Raw genomic sequence first — 24,530 nt, forward strand, 5'->3', positions numbered from 1 at the left:
GCCGTGGGTGCCATCACGTGACGCAGACCGACCAATCAGCGCGCCCCACTGGGCTCGGCGCACCCCTGCGCGGAAGCGGCCCGGGCTGGGCGGGCGAAGCTCCGCCCGGAGTCGGGCACGGATCGCGCCCGGCGCTTCCGGTGAGCGGCGCGGCGCATGCGCGCGGGACCCGGCGTCAGCTGATCCAGCGCCTCCTTTGCCGCCGCCGCCGCCGGAGCGACTCGGGCGGATTCGGGCGCGCCGGGCCGGCCCAGGTGAGACGCTCTGGCCTTTCGGTCCCTGCCCCGCACCGCTGCCTCCGCCGCTCCCCAGCTGCGCCCGGGGCTTGCCCTCCGCTGCAGTGAAGGCGGGGGGGGTCGGCTCTCGCTCTCGCCGCTCCCCGCCGCGCTCGGACCCTGCCCGGGAAGGACGCGGTCTCCCCGCGGAGCCGCTCGCAGGGGGAGCGCGGCCCCGGCTGTGCGGAGCGGGTGTCGCCGGGGCCCGGGCCGCCGACCTTCAGGGAGCCGTGTCCGGCAGCACAGCCCGCGGGAGGCGGCCATGCGCTTCCACCGCCCCGCTGCACCGGGAGCGGAGAGCTGGACAGCCAAGCGGCCCTGAATGAAAAACCTCAGAAGGCGCCCAGTGAGGTGCTTTAGGGTTGTGCCAGAATTCCCTACAGAAAAGGAACGCGGTGGTAGCGGCTGGCTTCCAGTGCCAGGTCATCCCACCATCTTGAGTGGGTGGATCTGAGTCCCTGGGTGCCTGAGCAGCCCGGCAGAGAGCGAGCAGCGTGGCTATGGATGGGAATGGTGCTGCGGGCCTCCCGCTGCAGCCCGACCGCGGCACAACAGCCCCCCTGTCGTTCTGCATTTAAATATCCTGGTGGCACATCAAATGTGCCTCCTATTCCTGCGGCCAGTGACAAAACTCTGCCTTAGATGATGTGTTCCAAGCATCACCCTTGGCATTCACTTAGAGGCAGGAGAGAAATCTTGCATGACTCGATTCTGGATGATTCTCCAATGTCACAGGTAGCTGTGACATCGGAATATGTGGCACATGTGTGTCAAGATCCATCCATTCCATGCAGCTGCCCAAAGTGATTTGCTTTCTTAGGAAGAAAGTAAAGTCTTTCTTCCTAAGATTTTACTGTCTTCCCTCAGAGGATTTGCACTCCTGTTGGGCATTAAAGCAATTTGGTGATAGTTTTATTCATTGTAATGCAATACTTCAAGAAAGTACACTGGCTATTTGATCTAGCATGGTATTTCAAATGCTAATTCTGCTTGCTGAAGTGGAGAGGGGGTGGGAAAATAGGAAAACCTGCTGACAGACTGCACGAAGTGATTTATTAGGAAGAACATGTCAAATACAAACTGGCATTTGCAAGTGGAAGTTTGAGTAACTGAGGCAGATCTGCGAGTTGTGGTGTATTTGTGCTGATTTCTGCACTGTGCAGATCTTCAGCAGCTGGATGTTTGGCTTCTCTGTGTGGTACTTTCAAAGGCCTTTTCAATGACCAGCAAATATAAATATAGATAATATCTACAAATACAAATACAGATAATAATATCTACATTTTATTCTTTTCTATGTAAGAATATGTGAAGTGGGATCACAATCTACAGGTCTTTGTATTACCAAAAATACTGCAGATTATTTTTGCTGTGCCTGTCAGTCTGTAATGCAAAGTCCTCTGGGAAAGCTTTATTCTTTTATGTGGGGAAAAAATTAGTCTTAATTTTGTGATCAGGTGGTGAAGTCTGACGTTCAGAAATACTAAATCACCATGGACATCAGCTTGAGAGAACAGGGAAGGAGAAATTAAGGCAACAGTGGAAAATGGCTGCTGGCATCAGCTGACTGTTCAAAGGGGGGTTGCAGTCTTGTGTTGCAATAGTAACACAAGATCTCTGTTTCCTGTAAATGCTGCCTTGTCATTTTCCAAATCAAGAATTCTTTTCTGCAGGTACTGGTAATAGAGTTGAGCCATGAGTGATTAGTATTGCTTCATTTTTATAGAGCATTAGCTTAAATTTATCTTTTATTTTCATCTAAGTATATATGAACAGTTGTATTCCTCATTGGCCCTCATTTGCAAAGGCTGTGGGCCTTAAGTGTCCCTCTCTTATCTAATTTTTTTTTCCCCAGGATGACTTCATGCATTTATCTTCCAGACTTGCCTGGGTGCTGCTGTTACACGTTGTCATCCAAAACTGCTGTAATCCAGCAGGTTACCAGAGATTCCCCTGCATGATACCCCTTTTAGAGGCACTGTGCATTCCCCTTGTGATTTGATGCCATAATGGTTTGTCTTTGGGTTCTCAAGCCCTGAAAATTCCTACTGGTGGGTTTCCCTCGTGCTTTTAAATTGCATATTTGTGAGCTATGGCTTCATTCCTAATTACTCCTTTAGAAAAAGGATTACAGGATAACCTAGTTGGGGTCTTTGGTTATTTTGATGTTGGCCATAAAATGTTGACTGCTACTGCTGACCAAGTAGTAATTCCTGTTTTGTTTTTTTTTTCCTGTCTTTTTAAGAAAACCCTACAAAACACAAACCATGCAACAACCCAATGCTACATTGCCTGAAATATATTCTTTTCTCCATGCTTGTTTCATTGGTTAAAAAGTGGGGGATTTCAGACTTGGAAATATTGAGGCATTGTTGAACAAGGGTATCCATGTGACTTTTTTTTTTTAGGCTGGAATTTTGCCAATGAAAACAGACCATGTAGTCAACTGGAATGTCATGCTCATTCATTCTTACTCGGCATCTTAAAACATGTGACTCCTTTAGTTTTCCAGCTGGGCAGAGAGAAACAGGGTCCTTCTCCAGCAGAAGAAGCAGAATGAATTTAAACTTTTCAGCCCGTTTTTTCCTGCACAGAATAAGCCAATAATCACCTAAATGTCCAACATGCAGAACTGGTTTTGACTGGATCTTCTTTTATGGTATAAAAAGCTTTTTGCTTATCTTTGATGTGCTCACTCCATTCTTCCCTTTGGGAGTGGACAGCTAAGCTTATACCAAATTCTTGGGTTTGGTTATCTCTCATGGCATTAAGTTCTGCACTCGTAAATTTTTTTGTTTGGTTGCTTTATTTCATCCAAGCGTTTACTTCTCCTGTGTTTGTCAAGCTCTCAAGTTCAGCACTCCCATGTCTCAGAAACATTGACCATTTGCTGCCAGCTTTTTGGATGTCCATACATGATATGGCTGTTCTGACAGACTTTGCCTTCCAAGGCCTGGCTTTAGTGAAATGATACACTTGCTGTGAAAACCAGTAAGGTGTATATGGATAAATCCTGAAAGTCTAACAGACCTTGCTTCTACCACTTAATGAAATGGCAGATGAGGACCTGTTTCAGCTGCTGAATTTATTTGCTTGCTGCATCAGCTTGACTACTTCTCTGAGCTTGTGTAATGGTAAAATCCAGTGTCACTTCTCACTCTGTTCAGAAATAATTTGTCTGACAGTAGCCTCTCTTTTAATTTTGCCATAGTTTACATTTTGGGGAGTCTGTTATGTTCAAATCAAAAGTAATCAGCAAGGACCAAAACTAGCAGGGGAAGCTGCCCCACTTAACCCAGACTCATTGTGCTGAACAGGTAAATGAGCTAAAAGCCTGCTGGAAATAGACCCATTGCAGGTACAAATGCTTGAGAGATGTGGTGTTCCAGAGGGTCTCTGGAATATAAAAGCCTTATCTTTGTCCTTCCTAAACAATTGAAAAATGCTCATTTTGTAAGGGTTCTCATAGCCAAGTTGAAATGTTGGTGCTTTGGTGAGTTTCAGCTGACCAGTCTGCCCAGCTGTGTTTCTGCCAGACAGCATCCCCTGAAAAAGGCCAGAATGTGTGCTGTGAAGGTGCTATTCCCATCTTTAGGCTGCTGTAAGCTGTGCTTGCTTACTGAAGTGGTTTGTGGTGGTTCATGTAAAAGAGAGGTGGTGTGGATGTCTGTGGTGCTGATCTGTGTTCTGTGCCCTAAGCATGGAGAGCAGTCCTGTTGTGGTTGGGATGGTTGGGCGTCAGGAGATACAGAAAGGATGTGGGAAAAGCCATGGACTTCATAGAGAGACAGCTGTGCCTTTTTGGGAATAACTTATTCTAGCTGGACAAAAGCTTTTCAGCTGTGCAAGTTTTATGTAAGGGCCTGAATAATGACTTGAAAATTTTTTTATATCCAAGCAAAGAAACTGAATCTTCCCAGAATTTCAGTTGGTGGTGCAAATGTTTGGCCCTGTTCTTGCTACACTGTATCATTACTTTATTTCCCACTCTGAAGGCAAGACCTTAAAAAGCAGCTCTTCAGAAATGGTATTTCAGACTAACTGCAGACTATATTGGTAAAGATGGCTAAATAAGCAATTCTGTTATGTGAACTGCCTATAGATCCTTAAAATTGTGAGGGTTTGGTTATCATGGGATAGTTTTGCATGAGGCTGGTAGATATTCAGACAACCACCACAATAAGTAGTTTAAACAATGGTAAAATCTAATATGTTGGAAAGCCTCTGGCTGTTCTAAAAAAGCTGTAAATACTTCAGGTATTATTTTATTTGAACATAAGATTTCCAAACATAGCTTAGCTTGCTTTAAAACATAAAGATGCAGTTTTTCATTGCAGGAAAAGTCAACCTCAACTTAATTTCCTTTTAGTGGAATCCAGTGCCAATAGGTGTGCTGTGATTCCAACCAGGTGTTTCATTATACCAAAGGTGCTATAAAAGAGTACTTCTGTCTGCTAGGGATGTTGGATCTTTCTCAAAGACTTTCATGCAGACTCACTCCTGGTTCAGCTCTTCAAACTAGCTATCAAATACCTTGCATAATAAACTCAAGATTCCATAATATCCTTACTTTAAAGGTAATCTGAAACTTAGGTGCAATGATGAAATGCTTATTTCAAACTCATGCTCAGTATTTTAGCCATTACACCTGGGGAAAAGGGCTAGGCAGTAGTGAGGCTTATAGAGGAGACAATGTATTTCAGTGAGCCCAAACAACTCATGTGATTCTGTGTGTAAAACTGAGCCTGGCTTAAAAATCTAGCTACAGTGGTTTTGTCAAATTGCACACCTTTTGTCTGTTGATGAAAGATCATCAACTCTTCAGAAGTCGCTCTGCTGAACTGTAGTAAAGTTTACTCTTATAGTTGCTTACAGCCACATATTAATTTCATTTTAATATTTGTCATCTTAAAGGTTAGAGCAACAGAAAGTATTTCAAGTAACAGTGCCAAATACACCTGAAAATCAAGTGACTTTTACTTAATTAAAGCTGGGGTAGATTTTAGTTTAGCAGTAATGTTAGGGAGGTTAATGAAAACTGTTCATCTAGAGGAAATGACTGAGCATTGCACTGAGCAGATGGCTGCAGAACTTTTCAGCCCTAGCAGCTAGATGACAGGATCAGGATAAGAAAAGAAGGTCACTGTAGAACGCAGAGATGAATTTTGTATTAGTGTTCTGTAGTATGGTTTGGATTTCAGTTGCATTAGATCTTTTGTGTGAAAGTCTATCAAGCCAAAGGGCAGAATGTGTAGCAGGCTGAAAGGAATGTCAAATTTTTCACAGTAATAAAATTGCGAAGCAGTGTAGCAAGAACTAAGGAGAGGCTCATCAATTTCCTTCTCTGGAGAAGCCTCAGCTGAGAGGAAAAAATTGGTATAGAAAACCCTATTATGGAAAACTGTAGCATGTGAGTCAGCTGATGAACATTTTTTCACATGGACAATGTGGTTTTCTCTAGTAACAGGAGTTTAGCCAGGGTCTTTATCAATTCTAGATATAGCATGATAGCTGTGTTTGATGTTTGAAGGCAGCTTATCTACTGAGCTGATCAGATCTTCAGTGGGTCAAAGTACTTATGCAATTAAAACCTTGCCAGCCTTTCTGTCTAGTTTTATTTTAGCTGCTGACTTCTTAGTCATGTTCAAACAGCTTTGTTCTAGTATTGTTCTGGGCTAGCTGAAGGAATTTCCCAAGCTGCTGAATAAAAGCTTGGGTGCTTGAGTTACAGCTTGTAGTGGTGGTACATCTTGCATGGACAGACTTCACACCCTTGCTTTAGGAATATATACTTCATGTTGTATGTATGTATCAAATATAAATATATTGTTAAATCTTTAGCTTGTTTGCAAGGCATGATGTTTATTTCAAGTATCAAACTTATATGTATTGACATGCCCATAGCTAAGTCCCCATGTGTTTTTAGGAAGAGGACAGTAGGAGCTTGTGGTGAACATCATGAATTCAGTGTTGCATGGTCTCACTTTGTAGCCATCATGTGCTGCAATGACAGAGGCAGCATAATTCTCTTTCACATGGATTTATGTGGAGCAAAACAAGCCTCATGTGAGAGGAGGGGGCTTATAAGAACCCAAGGAACAAGTTTATGTAAAAGGTAAACAGTCTTGTAGGGTTGCAGATTGGTCCACAGTATGTAGCTGAGCATCACTCAAGCAGGTTCTGGATTTATCTAGAGCAGAGGTGGCCTCAAAGTGCTCTGTGACAACTGAAATTGTATGAATAACTAAGTGGGAAAATGTCCATATTGTTGAGTATAAGAGATATTCTTTCTGGCTTATAGCTTGTGGCAGGAAGGTTGGTGCTGTTCACTTGACAATGTCTGTGTCATGAGAAGACTGAGCCTCGTGGTTGTGTTGGGCACAGGACGCCACTCCTGCCTGGTTTCATTGGAGTGCAGGTGACAGGTTGGAAGGAGTTTGGTGTAGCAGAGGCTTGTGCTGCCATACAGAGGAATCTGGACTGGAAAGGTTGGCTGACAGGAATCCCATGAAGTTTGACAAAGAGACGTGTCAAGTCCTGCACCTGAGGCAGAGTAACCACATATCCTGCCACAGGCTGAGGACTGAGTACTGAAAAGAACTGGGGGTCCCCAAGCTGGACATCAGCTGGCAGTGTGCCCTTGTGGCAAAGGCAGCCAGCACTATCCTGGGCTCTGTTTGGAAGAATCCCACCAAGAGGTTCAGGGAGGTGGTTTTTCACCTTGGTTAAACTTGATGGAAAGCACATACAGAGTGCTGTGTCTGGTTCTGGGTTCTCTGGTAGAAGAAAGACATGGTGTAGAGGTGTGCATCCAGAACGGGGCCACAGAGACTCTTAGGCATTTGGAAGTAGGAAAAGCAGATGAGAGAGCTGGAATTATGTAGCCTCAGGAGAGAAGGTTCTGAGAATCTTATTGTAAAGTATATAAACACCTGATGGGAGGGAGCAAAGAGGATGGAGCCAGACTCTTCTCAGTGGTACCTGCTGAAGTAATGTGACACAATGGACACAAACTGAAATACAGGGAATTCCCGTTAAACATAGGAAAACACTTTACTGCAGGGGTGTCTAAACACTGGAACAGGTTGCCCAGAGAGTTGCGGTGGCTTCATCCCTGCAGGTAATCAAAACACATTTGAATGTGGCCCTGAGCAGCCCACATCAGCTTGCTTGGAGCTGGGGGTTGGAAGTACATGATTGCCAGAGGTGCCCCTGAACCTCAGTAATTCAGTTGTTTGGTGACTGAGAAATCTGGAGTAATTTCCCCTGCTGTTTTACAGTAAAATTACAACTCTGCATACTGTGAAGGAGCAGGTTTCCTGAGAATACTCTTGGGCTTCCTTTCCCAGTGACCTGTGTTAGAGCTCTGGGCGTGTTGTTTCTTGTGGCACAATATCCCAAATTCTAGATATGAAAATGCTGCCAGACTTCTGCATTTGTCTAGTAATTCAAGCACTGTATTTTTTTTTTTAGTACTTCCTCTTAAAGATATCATCTGTTAGAAGGGGAAGTTTAAACTGTCCTGTTACAGGAAATCTGTGGCAGTGATTATCCGGTTATTTATGAGGCCCTTGCTCAGATCTTCATGCAGCTGGACAATGGGATTTATGCACTGTGCCAGAGTCTGCTCAGGTGAACACAGTGAATGGCAGCTGCCTTGGACCTGAAGCATCTCTGGTGTGACACTAAGCTGATTGTCCAGTGTGGGTGGTGATCTTTACTGTCCTGTAATGTCTAGGTTTTTACTAAGAAGAGGAGGAGGTATTATTTTCTTTGGAAAACTCTTTGGCTATATTTTACTGTTTCGGCCTATTAAGCTTTCCTGGATATCAAATGTAAGTGCTTATATTCTGACTCTATTTTTCTACCCATGGAAATCAAACCACATTAGTCTGTTTCAGATGTACTAAAATACATGACCTTCAAGTTCAAAGTTATTTCAGCAGAATGATTCCTACCATTGATGACATACTGATGTAATGCTGCTGCTTCCAAATTACTGATGAGTTGTGGTTAGTGTCTAGGCTTTTGTGGCAATTCGAAGTGTTGGTAATCCTAGACTTGCAAAGATAGACTTGAGAAGTTGTGAAGACTGCAGGGAACTCTTTGGCTTCATGCAGGTTCTTAGGGAGGGATGACACAGCTGCCCCTGTTCTGTTCAGTGTGCAGGGCAGTGCCTGTCGATCTCTGAGGACAGGTTCCGGCAGCTGTCGCTCAGGGTGGCACAGCTCTCTGCTTTGTTGGGGTGCTGGATATTGTGTAATTGCCTTGGTGCTTCTGCTGGCCAGGGGAAGGGCTTCTGGGCGTGAGGAAGCCCCACCAGGCTCCTGGAGGCAATCAATACTGTTCAGCGTGCTCAAGCAATTAGTATTGCAGTGTGCTCAGCACCTCCCTGTTAAGGCAGCCTGTTGTTAAACAGTTGTTCTGTTCAGCTCTTCCAGAGCTCAGCACACACTGACATGGCTGCGTTACAGCGGAGGGCTGGCAGGTGAGCAGATCCCAGCAGAAAACATGCACCTCTTTCAAGGATATTGGTATGGTTGTATGCATTATTCAGGATATTGGAATTCCCAGCTTTATAGGAGGCCTTAATGCAAACACTGAAGCCTTTGAATTTCTCCTGCTGGGCCCTGTGCAGTCGGGAGAGCACAGATGGGAGTTCAGCTGGGCTCGAGGTGGCTGGAATTGCTATTGCGGCATTCCTCGGTGCTGGTGGGAGAGAGAGGCAGAGAGAGACTGATGACTCATCAAGTCAGGTGGTTGTGCCTCTGCTGTGTGTCAGAAATTTCGTTCCCCTCTGCAGCAGCTTTCTCATCCCTCTGTGGAGGGGCACTGGAAGGACGATTATTTCGCAAGCGGTGATGCTTCACTGCTGAATTCTAGCTTTTGAATTGGGCCTCTGGGTTTTTGGTGCTCCCTGCTTCTGCAAAATAAGGTAAGGAGCTGGGTTTATGTGATAAAATTGTTGTAGATTTTCTTCCTTGCTGCAAGAAGGCTCCTAAAAATCTCGCTGGAGTCTGAATTCTGATAATAATCTTTGTATTAAGGCAGTTTGTAATGTAAATTCTGTGTCTAATCAAATGTTAGATGCAAAACCCAGGAACAGTGAAGCAAGATGGGTTTCTCCAACATTGAGAGCAAGGCAGTTACATTTTTTAGGCTACTGTGTAACCAGATTACTGTGCTGGGGAGGAACCGAGATAGAAAGCTCAGGTTATGGGCTCTTTCATGTTTAATTAGGACTTTAAAATCAGTGTAATAAATCACCTTTTAGTCAGAGAAGGTTCTGCTGCAAGCAATACTTTGATTTCTGGTACTATTGATCAGAATATGACTGCTAGAGCTTAAGAGCATGTTTGAAATCAATTGATGCACTGTTTTAGATAAGGAAGATATAAATTGTAAAGGATGCAAGATGCATCTTTACTCATAAGAGAATTAAAATTAAGCTGATATCCTATGTGCTAGTGGACTTTTGTAGGAGGGAATTGCATATAGTGCCTAATATCTTGTGTTGGCAAGAGGCCTTTCCAAGGCCTCAGGGCTCTGTAGATTTCTAAAATGGTCAGCTGCCATGGCTTCTAGGGTACATATATGCTTCATGGAATTTCATTTTCTTTTGGTACTGGCAATGAAAACATCTAACAAGATAGGAAGGTAAAGCAGTATTTTGGTCCTCAATGACTTTTCCATATAAATTGAAAATCTCTAGTGCTTGTACACAAGCACAGGAAAATGATGCAGAGATAAACAACAGCTTTTTTTTCCTCCTAACTTGCATTCAGTGTTAACAGATGTGTAGCCCCTTAAGAAAGAGGTCAGCCTGGCTGGGTGGGCACTGTACTTTGGAGGTGTAGCAGAGGTAAAACAGAGGTGAGAAGGAATTCATGTCTTTTACACTTGAAATAGTTAATAGGTATGTGTTTCAAAGCTGTTGGTGCAGATGCTAGAGATCATGGTGAAGACAGGGTTTATTAGTGTGTTGCTAGGTGGTCTAGTGGAGGAATCCCCTGCTCTTCTTGGCTTGGCCAGTAATTTGGAAAGGTGGCTGTAGGAAGAGAGAGGGAGCAGGAGAGGCAGGTGCTGGCTGTCAGGATGTTGCCATTTAACTGCAGAATGGCTCTTCTGAGGTTCTCTCTTGCCTCCCTAAAAGGTAAACAGTCACTTCAAGCAGGTTTTGATTATGAAGAAAAGTTAATTTAAATTGAAACTGGCCCGGTGTTCCTGCTTTTCCTTGCCTTTGTAATTTGACTCTTTCATATGGGACATTGTCTAATTGCCAAGCTGTGTCACTAATTCAGTTATGAGAATGTGGTTTGACTCTCACTTTGCTTTTAGAGGTGTTGGTAGTACGACACTGGACATTGTTCTGTATTGTTATATTGAAGTAAATGTTTAATTTGAATTTATAAGAACAACTGCTTCTTTCAGTATGAACGGCAATTGTCCTTGAGTTTTAGTTGTTAAAAGCAAACATGTTTTAGTTGTTAAAAGCAAAAAAGATGAGATGGTTGTGTTAGTCAGATCAGAGCCAGCTCATACCAGCTGCTCAGGAACTGCAGATTGCTTTGTGAGGACCTCCCCGCTGCCATTTGTCAGAGGAGGCATTTTAGAAAAAAGCAGTGAAATTAAAATTGTCTCCTGGTCTAAACACCAGGAAGTGTGAAAGATACCCATTAGATCTCTCTACCCTCCAAGGCATAGGTTATCTGGCTTAGCCTTTGGGCTCAAGACCCATTAGCAGGTCTGGTGGTGACTGAGCCATGATCAGCTGCTGTGGAATAAATCAGTGGCAGCCATGATAGACAGTACACTCCACACATGGGGCCTGGGAAAAGCTATTCCTTCAGGATGAACAGGGGCTTGGAATCGTGGGAGATCTTTTTCTTAAAGAGCAGTGCCACCAATTTGAAATGTATAGATCAGTAAAGAGGCTGAGGGGCAGACAACTTGTATTGTATTAAAAAGCTGGAAAGCAGTTGTAGGGTTTCAAGAATAGCACCAAGTCAGCTACTGCTCCCAAAGAATAGGCAAAAAGGTATCCTATAATTGTGCTGGAAAGGGTGGCAATGGAATTGTTGTCTTGGTTATTATACACAAGGCAGGTTTTTAAGCCTGAGTATGCCTTTGTATTTACTGCCTTGTGGAAGATGCTGGGTTAGATTAAGCTGCTCTCAAAGACTTGAGTGTGAGTGTCAGCAGATGGCTCCCAGTTCATGTCACCAACCCAGGGCCTTGCTGCTGGTTAGCGCAGGGACGCTCTGTGCTGGGGCTGCACCTTGCACCAGTGCTGTGTCCTAAGGGTGTCTGTACAGGGGAAATGGGAAGAGTGTGGCCTTGCAGTTCTCCAACACCCATCAGTTTCCAAGGTAACACACAGCATGGTAAGGGCTCATAAAGCAAAACCACTAAATCCTCTGATCCGCACTGGAAGCAGGACAGCCCAGCTGGCAGCCACAGGACAAACATGCATGGAGGAGGTCTCTTGATAAAACAGCTTTTCCAGTGCCAGTTGTTTAGATTTGTTAAACAGTTACTGGCTTGAGATGACAGCCTGTTGTTTAACTGTTGCAGATTGGGGGGTTTGCCTGTTATTCAGCACAATTCTTCTGTGATGCTCCGTGGGTTTCACTGAGAGCAAAGACTGCATAGTTTGTAGCTGTGACACATATAGAAAGGATTCACTTGTTTGTGTGCTGGTGCTTCTGAGAGTCTGTGTTTCTTCCTCTAAATACTGTGATTCACCACCTTAAGATAGCAAAAATTAAATTTTCACAATTAATAATTGTAGTATTGCATTTTAGAGACTGGTGGCAGTAAAGCAGACCCAGAACATTCTCTTGCTCACTCAGAATCATGGAAAACTCCATATTTTGAAGGAGGGTAATGAGATGTGGAATACAAAAGAGATTTTCTGTCATCTAAATATCCTATTACCAAGCTTAAAAACCAGTGAAACTGTGTTAGGGCATTGCTGCACTGCATCTTTTTCATTCAGTAGCATTCTGTAGAGCATATTATGAGGTGATGTTCTACCCCTGTGTTTCTGCAGTAAGGAATCTCAGATATTTTGTTTGTTTAAATCAGTTACTTTTTAACTTTTTACAGCTTTAAAATGAGTTAGAAGTGCTTAAGGCTAAGGTGCTTCTGGCTATGAGTTCAGAGTTCTTTTTAACTGAAAATAAGAAGAGAGCAGGGGGAAGAGGAGGAAGTTACTATGTGTGTGTGTGTTCTTCAGGACTGACTCTTATTTTTTTCTTTTGTTCAGTTGAACAGGCAAAATGGACTTCTCCAAGCTCCCCAAAATACGTGATGAGGACAGAGAGGCTTTTGTTGGCTATGTTTATGGAGTCTCAGGACCTGGTAGGTATTATTTTGTAAAGGAAGTAATAAATTTTGTTTTATCTAGGATCTTGTTAATCTTCACTTGAAAGCAGAGAAGTATAAAAGAGCTCTGGGTGGTGCTTTTCATCTTTTTTTTTTTTTGAGTAGGGGACTTGAAGAAGAATTACTGGCTTATTGACAAACTATTAAAAAAACTGCTAACAAGATGTTACTATTAATTAACCTTTTTTAAAAAATATAATGAGCAGAAGCAGGCAGTTGAATAAAGATAACAATAATAATAACAAAAGGTAAGCTTTCTGTATGAGAAAAAGCCCCTTGCTTGGAAATCTGCAGGGCCCAGTGTGCTAAGCTTCACTAAAAGGATATGAAATAAATAGTCAGTTCTTCATCTTTATCAGCTGAAATAGCTTAGGCTCTGCTAGGAACAGCTTTTGAATACATGCAGACTCTACTGGCTTTTCTGCTCCCTCCTGCATTCTCTTCAAGACCTGAAGGGAAGGATGGGAACAGAAGATTAGCAAGTTTTTTTGTTAATGCAACGTATTTGATGAATAAGAAATTCCCTACCTAAATAGGCACAAGTTTTTTAACTGCAAATTCTGTAACTGCAGAGGTAGTACCTAGAAACAGTTTTAAAGTGGCACAGCTTTCTTTCCCAAGAGGTGGAAAATGTATTTTTGTGTAAATATGTGACTCTTGGGTGCATTACTGTGATCATAATATGCAAGACATAATAAATTTTGTTCTAAAGCAGCCAGGACTCCGTATATGACCTGCTGAAATTTCAACTCAAAGCAGTAGGAAGTTTCAGGCCCAAAAAATGCTGCACAACAATCTTCATGTGTTGAAAGTTAATTGAAGTGCTGTAAGATAGACATTGATTTTCTATAAAAACCAGTATTTTCTTAAAAGCTTTCTAGGCATCACTTTAGATGCAAGGGTATTTAGCAGGTGCCTTGGCTGGATCTCTCCATGTTTATGCCAGCATCCAGATGCTACCAAGGTAAACAGAAGTTTAATGACTTGAAAATGTTGGCCCCCAACCACAGGTTTATGTAACTACCAGGCATCGAGTGAGTTTTGCCGTTTTCTTGTGTGTTTTAATTTAGTCAGATGAGAATGTGGCCCAGCTCACTGCAAGGGAGAAGTTCCTATAGAACTTGTTTGTCAAAGTTCACAGCATCTCACACCCTCAACGTTTGCAATCTGTCAGGACAGATAAGAGAAATTATGGCCTGAATTGTCCTGTGAATTACTGCATTCTCATAGTGTCCTCTTCTTCTGGATAAAGGACAGAATGCAAACTGTAGGAAAACTTATTCTTTTGACTTTTAAAGTAGAAATACCAGGAGTTGTGGCATCCTTTTGTGAAGTCAGGAGTGTGTGTCTGATATGGGTGAATACCAGGTTGGTGCTGTGCAGTCCTTACAGACTTGTGAAGGGTAGATTTCCTGAGCTGCAGGGAAAATACCTCACCTCTGTGCTTGTCTTTTGCAGTGGTCACGGCCTGCAACATGGCAGGTGCTGCCATGTACGAGCTGGTGCGAGTGGGACACAGTGAGCTGGTGGGGGAGATCATCCGGCTGGAAGGGGATCTGGCAACTGTCCAGGTGTATGAGGAAACTTGTATCCTTTTCACTGCTCCCTCTCTGCTGCCAGATACGCTGGGGTCTGGCAGGACATCTGTTCTGCAGGTGTTTTGTAAATTTTGATGGGTTTGAGGTGAATCTTACCTTGTGTGGCTGTGTAGCAAGCAGACATTTTTTGACTGGGAATCAAAGTGTACCTTAGAATTCAAGTGCATTTTAATGCCTCTTTGGTAGGCAGTTGACAAGTGTCAACCATAAATGGCAAACCTAAGCAATATTTGTTGCATCTTTGTCTTTCCTTTTGATAACTGTGCTTGTATAATGCTTAAATAAGAAATGTGAAGTGGGCAGGATGCCTTCTTCTGGACAGAGTATTTTGCCAAGCATAACAGATTACACTTTTTCTGCTGCAGTAGGCTTACAGTATCTTGGTCCAGCTATGATGCAGCATTTATTCTAAAAGCTAGGCAACATAAAATGTATTTTTTATTACATATATATATGAGAAAACGTCAGAAAAGAAGTCATAAAACTTGAAGGCAGGCCTCTTTCCCTATCCCAAGGGGACTGTGTGTGTCTGTAGAGCCTAGGAAAAAGGCTGTGCTGGCTCCCAAAACTTGGTTCTGAGGAGCTTGCTGGCAAACTGCTGACTAGATCCTGTCTCTGCCTAATAATTTATCATTTTAGATGGCATCATTGTTGCAGTATTGAATAGCTTCCCATCAGTACATGGAACAAGTTTGAGTATAGTTTACTTTCAATCTCCTGTTGAGAGCAAACTTGGTCATAGGCCTCACTGAAGTCAACTTGTATTAAATTTATTGAGTTTGTTTGAGTTTTGGAGGTTTCTGTTGTATTCTAGCAGGCCCTTCTGCCAAGGTGCTGGCCCTTTGCAGAGAAAAGTCCATTGTGTATCTTTGGAGCTTATGTAGTGCACAGACCTGACAATTTGATACAGGATAGGAGGGCAATAGTGCTGGTCATAGACAAACTCTTTTTAAAATTAGGCTGCTATTGAAAAAAGCTGTGCAAGGCCCAAGATCAAAGCAGTTGTCATCTCTAAACAAATTCTGAAGTGAAAAATTCCTTATGTCATAACATTATCTGACTTAAACAGCCTAATCTGTTTTCTAGGTTTGAAGATGTAAGAAATGTGTGATGTTTTGTCATCCCACTGCCTGCACTCCAGTGAACTCATCCATACTGGTTGACATTAGTTGCCAACAGCAGTTGACTTGAGCAAATGATTGCAAAGCAGAATATTTGCCACTACTCTGCCTCTCTAGAGGATGGTTAACTTGGCTATTTGAGCAAATTCAGAATTTACTGTAAGGCGTACATGCTTCTCAAATGCTGATGTGTAACATAGGAATAGTATTACCTTAATGTCAGAAAAGGAGTTTTAGAGTATGATGTGAACCTGATGACTTCTGCCTGGTTTCTTTCCCTTGTTCTGGATGAACTTTTCCTCAGCAAATCTGTAGCTGGTGTCTCTGTAGGAGATCCTGTGCTCCGTACTGGGAAGCCCCTGTCAGTGGAGCTGGGGCCTGGCATTATGGGAGCTATTTTTGATGGTATCCAGAGACCTCTCTCGGACATCAGCACCCTGACCAAAAGTATCTATATCCCCAGAGGTGTCAACGTGTCAGCTTTGAGCCGAGATGTCAAATGGGACTTCACACCTTCCAAAAATCTGCGGGTAGGTTCTGACAATCCTGTGTTCTCTCTTGCTCCTCTGCCCCAGAGCTTGGGCCTGGAGCAGTGTGCTAAGGCTGTGACTGCTGGGGCCTGTGGTTAATGCTGCAGTTATTGAAGTCTGCAAAAAGGAGTGCTAGGAAGTGGTAGTGGTGTATGAGACTGGATGGGGATCACCAAAACTTACTTGATATGACTTAATTTTGATGTATTTACCAAACCACAGAGAAACTCGTGCAATTGCAGTAAGCATTAGCAGGAGCAGGTGCTCCCTGAGCAAAAAGAATGACTGCAGCACACATTTTGCAAATGGTGAAGGTAGCCTTAGAGCTGGAAGATGTCATGGCTTTAGCCCTTTGCAGCATCTTTTTACCAGCCCTGCAGGTTAACATATGCTATCCTTTCTCTTCTTAGCACACTAGATTGAGAGGTGGAAAAGAAACGTGGAAAATTTCTTTTGTCTGTTAGTAATTGCTCCTGTCTGAGCCTTGAAGGGCACTTGAGCACAGGTAGCGTTGCTAGCAATGCTATTGGAGTAATGAGTTATGTAAATGAGCTACTGTGCTGTAACAAGGAATTTTTAAAAGGGGTAATCACAGTGCTAGACTTAATAGCTGTAGTATTTTTTACAGTTTGTCAAGGTTCTTTTTTAAAAATTATGACTAATAGACCTGTTCTGATTTTAGGTTGGCAGCCACATCACTGGTGGAGATATTTATGGTGTGGTGAATGAAAACTCCCTCATCAAACACAAAATCATGCTGCCCCCACGAAACAGGGGTACAGTTACATACATTGCTCCTCCAGGAAACTATGACACTTCAGTAAGTCTCCCAAACAGCAGCTGCTGGTGTATTCCATGTCTCTTTTATAAGTTTGATGTACTCTTTCTGTTCTGCATGAAGCCAGCTAAAGTGTTTCATGCAACAAGGTGTCTGAGTTAATGATCACTTCTGCTACCCTGCCTGCAGGGGTTGCATTATTATTTTGTGCAGCTGTTTTCTATGTTTATGGCTTCCCAATGGCATTTCACATTTCAGTGCCATGTTTGATGACCTCTGTGGGGATCTACAATATCTTATGAATATGTAAAATTCACTTGCTCTTCAAAAGCCTGTTTTTAATGTATGGTGTATCTTGCTCTGTTTTCCCCCAGAGACCTTGTAAATATGGGAAGAGCCTTCCCTCAGGAGGTGATGATTGCATGTTAAGGTTCTGAGAGCTCTGTGGTGTTACCAAAGACCTGTGCAGAGTAGTTAAAATGAGAATTTATGTGCTGCTCCAGCGTGCAGCTGTTTGCTTACTTCCCATGTGTTTGTGTTAGGACGTTGTGTTAGAGCTGGAGTTTGAAGGTGTGAAAGAGAAGTTCACCATGGTGCAGGTGTGGCCTGTACGCCAGGTCCGTCCTGTCACCGAGAAGTTACCAGCCAACCATCCTTTGTTAACTGGCCAACGAGTCCTGGATGCCCTCTTCCCGTAAGTGCTTCCTTCTATTTCTGCTGTGTAACAAATCTCTCCCTCAGGGGGAGGCAGAAGCAAGAGGCCTTAGAGCATTAGGTTTTTTTAAGGGTAAGCTTTCACCATGTGTCACAGCATAATCTTAAAAAATATTTAGCTGAACTTCTCATATTTATTTGGCAGGTGAACCCACTGATGGAAAAAGGAAGTTTAACAAAACTGTTCTAGTGCATTAATCCAGAAAAAACTGGACATGCATAAACTTTACATAACCATGTCACATCTGCAGAAAGGCTAGAACTCTCAAGCTTGCAATCTTAATTTGAATGCATGAGTAGGATATCTTTCCATGGTCTTGAGGATGCGTAGTTTCCAATGATTTTGAGGTTGCCACTTAAAAAAACTGTTGCACTTAACTGTAACACAAACTACTCATTTAAGCAGCTAACTTCTAAGACACTGAATTCAGTTATTTTGGTCCTGAAATATTGTGCTCCTTATTCTATAAGGCACAGCTAAGTACAGTTATTCTTTTCATAGAATTTCCATTCCATCGCTGCTTCCAGCTGTGAAAATTGCTATGTCTCAAGCCCAAAAGTCATGCTGTTGTATCAGCATAAGTCATATACTTCAAGGACAGGAGAAGAAAAGGATGGTTTAATCCCTCAATTTTTTGGTTTAATGAAATTACCTCTGTGTTTCTCACCCAGAACATTGAATGTGACTCCTGCCATTCCGCTTTTGATGAGGGAGTTGTAGTGAAAAATATATTCTAAGATGGGAAAGAGCTGTTTTTTAGTTCCTTGCAAATCAGAGTCCTTTTTCTTTATTCAGGTGTGTACAAGGGGGGACAACAGCGATTCCTGGGGCGTTTGGTTGTGGAAAGACTGTGATCTCACAGTCTCTTTCAAAGTACTCCAACAGTGATGTCATCATTTATGTAGGCTGTGGAGAACGAGGAAATGAAATGTCTGAAGTACTGAGAGATTTCCCTGAGGTTAGTATGGAGATTTCATGGAGAGTAAACCTTCCTGGGAAGCCTTGATATCATACTGGTATTGTAATCGAGTAAAATATCATGTTGGTAGAGTGACTTGAAAAGATCATCTTGCCTGTCTTGAAGCTCTGGCAAAAATCCCTTTTGGCTTGTTAAAGAATTATTTCAGTGGCCCCTCAATAAACATCTGGACTTGTTTTTGGGTGTACCTTCTCAGTTGTTATAACAAGTAAATAAAGCCAGAATGAATGCCAGAGAAGAATTTAGCACAGTTGTAAGCATCTCACCTGTCGCTGGTCATATCTCTAACTTCACCATGCATAGAAAATGCAGCATCCATTTATAAGTTGCAGGGTGGTGATACAGTTCCCAGGTATTAGTTTGACATGTTAAGCTTTGAAATACCTTTTGAATGAAGTAGAAAATACCTTGTTAATAAAAAACCCACAAAACAACCAAGCAACAGATTTAGCAATCCTTGTACCTGTTACTATGTTTTGTTGAGGTTGTTGCGACAGGGTCAGCTAGTATGAATTGTCAGGTAGAAACTTTAATGTCAGAAATAGGGGCTAAAAGGCTTGGGTGTGTTGATTGGTGACAAAGTGGGAAAGTCAAGCTGAGGTAGCCCTGAGGAAGGCAAATCTCAGTGTACTCATAAATGGAATTCTACACAAATGTCAGGGTGTGCTTTCTGTTATTCAGGTGCTTGTAAGGCTCCACTGAGGTTAAAAAAGTGGTTTTATGTCCAGTTGTCAAATACTAACTTGGCTTCTTGTAGATGGAGGGAAAAAGCTCTCTAATTCCTAATGGACTTATGACAGCAGGCTAAGAATTTTTAGTTCTTTCAGCTTGGAAATCTGAGAGAGGACCATGTGCTTCCTAATGCAGTGGGTTTGTTGTTACTTACTTGAATGGAATCAATGGGGATTTGGCAGTTGCAGAAGATGAGGTGAGGCTGAAGCATGTACATTAAAATATTAAGCTTTGTGCAGTCTGAAAGACAAACGAACATATCCTAAAATTTTGAATCTCATCTCTGCTCTTGGTAGAGTTGCTGAGGGGAGTATCCTGATACAAGGCAAGTAAAACAGTAAAAAAAAAAAACAAAAAAAAACAAGCAGCAAAAAATTAACAAAAAAAATCTTGCTACTGTTACAGTTTGGGTGTTTTTCCTTTTCTTGCATTTTAGTTAACAATGGAAGTTGATGGCAAGGTAGAAAGCATCATGAAGAGAACAGCTCTAGTAGCAAATACTTCCAACATGCCTGTGGCTGCCAGAGAAGCCTCCATCTATACTGGTAAGATTTGCAGGAAGATAGAGAAAGTTGTGTGTATAAAGCAAGCCATCATGCTCTAGTATATTCAGCTCCTGAGATGACCATATCAAGAAGCCAGTTTAGTTTCAGAAGTAAACCTTTTCAGGCTTTGCCTGCACCAAGTCTTAATATCTTAATTGAATCTGGCTTGCTTGCATATAATTGCCATTTCTGAATATTGAGTAAATTTTGTTTATAAGGTGAATTTACTGTGCCAGGACTTGTGTGGGCTTTCTGCATGTGTTAATTCTGTAAGCTTTAGGTTTTGACTTGCTTTTTGCTGGCAAGTACAGCTGCTTAATGGAAAGCAATAGTATTCTCTGAGCTGGTTGACTACTATTTCCTTTGCACCCTCTTAAAGACTTCTTTAAAGTTCTTTGTTATGAACAGTTGTCAGATAATTCAGATAAAACATGACCTTTTCTTACTCTTGTATTCTGGTAGTTTGAAAGGGAAGGAGATATTTTACAGTTAGAAGAGTATTTGTTCATAGTTTCAGTGAGGAAAAGTGTCAGAACCCAGGAAATTCCTCTGGCTGCCCTGGAGGACTTGAGCCCCTGCCCGGGGGACTCAGAGACCTTGGCACAGAGTCCAAGACCCCTGTGCCTTTGATTTAGCCCTTGGAAAAAATAATTACCAACTTTATATGAATTACAAGCCACGAAAGTTTTAAGTAGAATGGTAGTGAATTTATCACAGGGTGAAAAATACATTTTTGGAGTTTTTAGAATGGAGGTTCAGGGGCAAGATGGAGGAATCTGGGCATGTCCAGCCTTTCTCCTTCTTCTTCTTGGTCTCAATCTTCTGCTGTGATGTTGGCACTTTTAGGTTGGTTTAGAGTAGAAGCACGCTGTCTAACATAGGTGATAGGTATTGGAAAGTTATTGTAAATATTGTAGTTTTTAGTATAAAAAGATAACACCACCTCTGAGGGGGCAAAGTGCCACTGACTGTCCTGCTGAGCTGACCTCGGCAGGTCATGAGAAAGAATTTTATAGATAAGATACAATAAACAACCTTGAGGCCGAGAACTGAAGAGCAGAATTTTATAGATGAGATACAATAAACAACCTTGAGACTGAGAACTGAAGAGCTCTGACTCCTTCCTTGACCCCTGGCCTGGGAAAAGAGACTTTCTAACCCATCTCAGGGTCACTCTGACCAGCTAGAGACCCTGAGAGGGAAGAGTAGCATCAGTGACATTGCAGTGTCTCTTCAAAGAAATACACGTGAATCAAGTTGAATCTGAGTGGTTCATAAACAAAAATGAGGAGAGTGAGAAGAAATGAACAGCAACAGCAAAAAAAAAGATAGCAGGGACATAAGCGGGAAGAAAGAGTAACTTCCATTGTCTGTTTCCATCAAAATGTAAATCAAATACTTTGGTTTATTGACATATTTATGATGACATATAAGCATAGAATTCCTTTCTGCACTGTATCCTGCAGCAGGCTGTTGTCTTTGTCACAGGAATCACCCTGTCCGAGTATTTCCGTGATATGGGCTACCATGTCAGTATGATGGCAGACTCCACTTCCCGATGGGCTGAGGCCCTCAGGGAGATCTCAGGGCGACTGGCTGAAATGCCAGCTGGTGAGTAGTCTTCCTCAGTCTAGGCTTGTACGTGCAGCCCTTCAAACTGGGAGCCTCTGACTGAATCTCTGTGTGCTGCTGTTTGCAGACAGTGGTTATCCAGCCTACCTCGGTGCCCGGCTGGCCTCTTTCTACGAGCGAGCCGGGAGGGTGAAGTGTCTGGGGAACCCTGAGAGGGAAGGCAGCGTCAGCATTGTCGGAGCGTGAGTGTTGCTTTGCTTTGCCTCTGCACCTGTTTTGTATGACACTATTGGAATGAAATACCAATATAGCCGGATGGAACGTGCCTGGGCTTGTCCTGGCCCGTGCTGCTTGACCAAAGGCAGCAGCTGTGGTGGTTTCACCTCACAGACACCTTTGGCTGGCTGTGTGCTGCGGCTGGGTGCTTGGGACAGGTCCAGGCATGCAGGAGCTCAGGTTTACCTTGGTGGAGAAGTTTTAAGGAAAAGAGTTGGGTTCTGCTAGAGGGTCTGATCCAGAGCTTTATTCCTGGCCCTCAAGCCTCTGAATCCAGCAACAGCCCTAACAGAACTTGAACCACGTGGTTGCTGTGTCTTTTAACCTCGGGGAGAGGGGGAGGGAAGGGGTAGGGATTCCACCGATCCAGGTAAGTGGGGGAGTCTCAGGAGACAAATTACATGGATGGCCCAATGTCCCCCAGGGCTGAGAGGCATCTTTTGAACTCTGCCAATCACTCTGCTGGAATGCCAGGATTGACAGACAGCACTCAGCAGGGGGCAAGGGAGAGTGAAAGGAGTGGTGATTGGCACCTGGGGAAGGACCGGGAAACTGAGGCATACCATGACATCACACTGCAACATGACACAGTACCTTTTTTTTCAGACAAAAAGGTCTCGTTGCTCTGTGCAGCTGCAGAAGTTAAAAATATAGGAGTGAGTAGGTAGATGCTTAGTCTCTGTTCACCCAGAACTGCTGCTAAATTGTGAGTGGGGGCAGAAGGAATGAATGCTGACAGGTAGCTCTGTGGGATCACAGGCACAGCAAACGGATCAAGTGGCTCAGGGAAGAATGTCATTAGGGCTCTCTGAAAAGTATGTCAAACCATGCTCAGAGCAGGAGAGAAGGGGCAGTTAGAGCAGCAGTGTGTGCACTTGGGGGCATAATGAATCACAACTCTCATGCTCAAAAAGAGTAGAATTCCACGGAGCAGTGTATCTCAGGCTGTGATGTGCTGTGAGAAGCATGTTGTCCGCAGGCATTCTTCTAGGTGATACTGGTTTGTGTATCATACCCTGGGCAAAGTGGATTCCCTGTGTTTTCAGGAGGGCCCCTGGCATCTGCAAGAACACCCAGAGCTGATTTTTTGCTCTGCTTAGTTCCGTTCACAACAAATATACGTAAGGGCTTTCTGCTTTTGAGATTGGAAGACAATTTTTTTTTTAATCTCTGGGAATGCATGTATTGGAGTGTCAAGCACAAATTAAGTAGTTACTGTATAGGTGAATATCAAAAATAATTTCAAATTGGCATACTGTTTTCTGTAAAATCACTGCACTATGTATTCATTATGTTCTATCAGCACTCTTGCTGAATCTGTTCTAGTTGAGACAGGTTTGATGATCCAAGCTGGAGTTACTACCTGCAGCTAACATGACTGAAATTACACCTTAATACTGTCAATCTGCCCCTGATGTAACTATTTCATGGTATGCTTGATATTACCCCTGTGTGGGTATGCATCAAGCACTTTGTGCAAACACGTTGCAATCTGTTATTTACTTGAAATCATGTTGAGTTTTCTGGTTTCTCTGCACTGAGCTGTGCAGTCAGTCATATGTTCAGTACTTCAGTTTGAACTGTGAAAGCCACTCTGATAACCTTTCCCTATCTCTTCCTGCTCAGTGTCTCTCCCCCAGGTGGTGACTTCTCTGATCCTGTCACATCTGCTACCCTGGGCATTGTTCAGGTACGTCTCACCATGTTGCAGCTCTTCTGTCCACTTTGTTACACTCCAAATGGTTGTACTTCAGCACATTAGTGCCAGTGGCTGGGGTGAGCTTTGATTTGACACAGGCAGCATTGTAGGGAAAAATGTTTTGGAAAATGTTCTAACGCTGTGAAAGGTGACCTTGTGAGATGGTCTCAAACTGATGTGTTTGAGATCCCTTTGGAAGGAGTGAAGGCAGCAATTCCTTCCAACACTGCCTGCTCAGGGATGTCTGTGTGCTTTCTAAGTGCTACCCATTGAGCTGCACTGCAAATGTATCTGTTCCAGCTGAGATGGAAAGCAGACCACTCTTAATATAGGTGCTTTGAAACCACAAAAAATCCTCAGAGGAGCTGACTGGGTGTGTCTTGCAACCGTTTGCAGTTTTGGGAAAAGCAGTTACATCTATTCGGTCTCCACACTTTATGTAGACTTCAATATTGACATTGCTGTGGCTAACTGCTCCCTCATGAACAATCTCAAGCTGAAGAAATCTGAACTCAGCTTAGAAGTTGTCATTTTCTAAGAAGTGTTATTTGAATGTCACTGCTATAGTTACCAGGCTTCCATTTGTGAAGCCTTTGCTCTGCTGCATTAACTCCAACTTGCTTGACTTCCTCTCTATTTTTTTTTAATTGCCTTTAATTATTTTAGTTCACTTTTGATTTGGAGAGCTGATTGACCTTTGTGGCTCCTGGCAGGTTTTCTGGGGCCTGGATAAGAAGCTGGCCCAGCGCAAGCACTTCCCATCTGTGAACTGGCTGATCAGCTACAGCAAATACACGCGAGCCCTGGACGAGTACTACGACAAACATTTCACAGAATTTGTCCCTCTCAGGACAAAGGCCAAAGAGATCTTGCAGGAGGAAGAGGACCTTGCAGAGATTGTGCAGCTTGTTGGCAAGGTGAGTGACCAGATGTGGTGCCATTGAGCCATCCTCCATTTCCTTATGGTTAGTGCAGGCTTTTGACCATGTCTTAGAGCAGACCTGATGGATACTGCATTGCACACTAAAGATCACTGGGAGATGGCGGACTCTTTCACCTCAAACTGTGTTTTATTCCAACTTTCCTACATATTGTTTGACTTCTCGTGACAAATAATTTTTCAGATTTGCTAAACCTTGGCTTGGCGCTGTTTTTCTCATGTTAATGATATTGGGACATCTACTGCTTGCTTTAAAGTTCACTTGCTGTAGTGTTCTATTCTGTTCTAGTCAGTTCTATTGCTGAAATGCCCTTTGCTGCAACTTAAAGTACTATGCCATTGGAAGCAGTGTTTGTAGAGAAATTATGCAAACCCATCTTTAC

At 43.1% G+C, this 24,530-nt stretch overlaps 1 protein-coding gene across 2 annotated transcripts in view; it reads left to right on the forward strand.

Moving 5' to 3' along the window:
• Nucleotides 1-114: 114 nt before the first annotated feature.
• The window catches only part of ATP6V1A (ATPase H+ transporting V1 subunit A), a 31,901-nt gene continuing 7,485 nt past the window's right edge, over nucleotides 115-24,530 (forward strand). Inside the window, exons 1-12 of one of the 2 annotated variants that reach the window (XM_064722914.1) lie at nucleotides 115-254; nucleotides 12,544-12,638; nucleotides 14,121-14,249; nucleotides 15,697-15,911; nucleotides 16,594-16,731; nucleotides 17,232-17,383; nucleotides 18,200-18,362; nucleotides 19,552-19,660; nucleotides 21,149-21,271; nucleotides 21,360-21,474; nucleotides 23,135-23,198; nucleotides 23,921-24,124. In XM_064722914.1, the coding sequence (XP_064578984.1) occupies nucleotides 12,557-12,638; nucleotides 14,121-14,249; nucleotides 15,697-15,911; nucleotides 16,594-16,731; nucleotides 17,232-17,383; nucleotides 18,200-18,362; nucleotides 19,552-19,660; nucleotides 21,149-21,271; nucleotides 21,360-21,474; nucleotides 23,135-23,198; nucleotides 23,921-24,124 (1,494 nt within the window). In that variant the 5' untranslated portion in view covers nucleotides 115-254; nucleotides 12,544-12,556. Of the gene's footprint in view, nucleotides 255-9,024; nucleotides 9,211-12,543; nucleotides 12,639-14,120; nucleotides 14,250-15,696; nucleotides 15,912-16,593; nucleotides 16,732-17,231; nucleotides 17,384-18,199; nucleotides 18,363-19,551; nucleotides 19,661-21,148; nucleotides 21,272-21,359; nucleotides 21,475-23,134; nucleotides 23,199-23,920; nucleotides 24,125-24,530 lie in introns of those variants that run through there. The other variant, XM_064722923.1, reaches the window with a different exon arrangement.

The sequence above is a fragment of the Zonotrichia leucophrys genome, chromosome 1 (genome assembly GCF_028769735.1).
Source record: "Zonotrichia leucophrys gambelii isolate GWCS_2022_RI chromosome 1, RI_Zleu_2.0, whole genome shotgun sequence".
NCBI lineage: Eukaryota > Metazoa > Chordata > Aves > Passeriformes > Passerellidae > Zonotrichia > Zonotrichia leucophrys.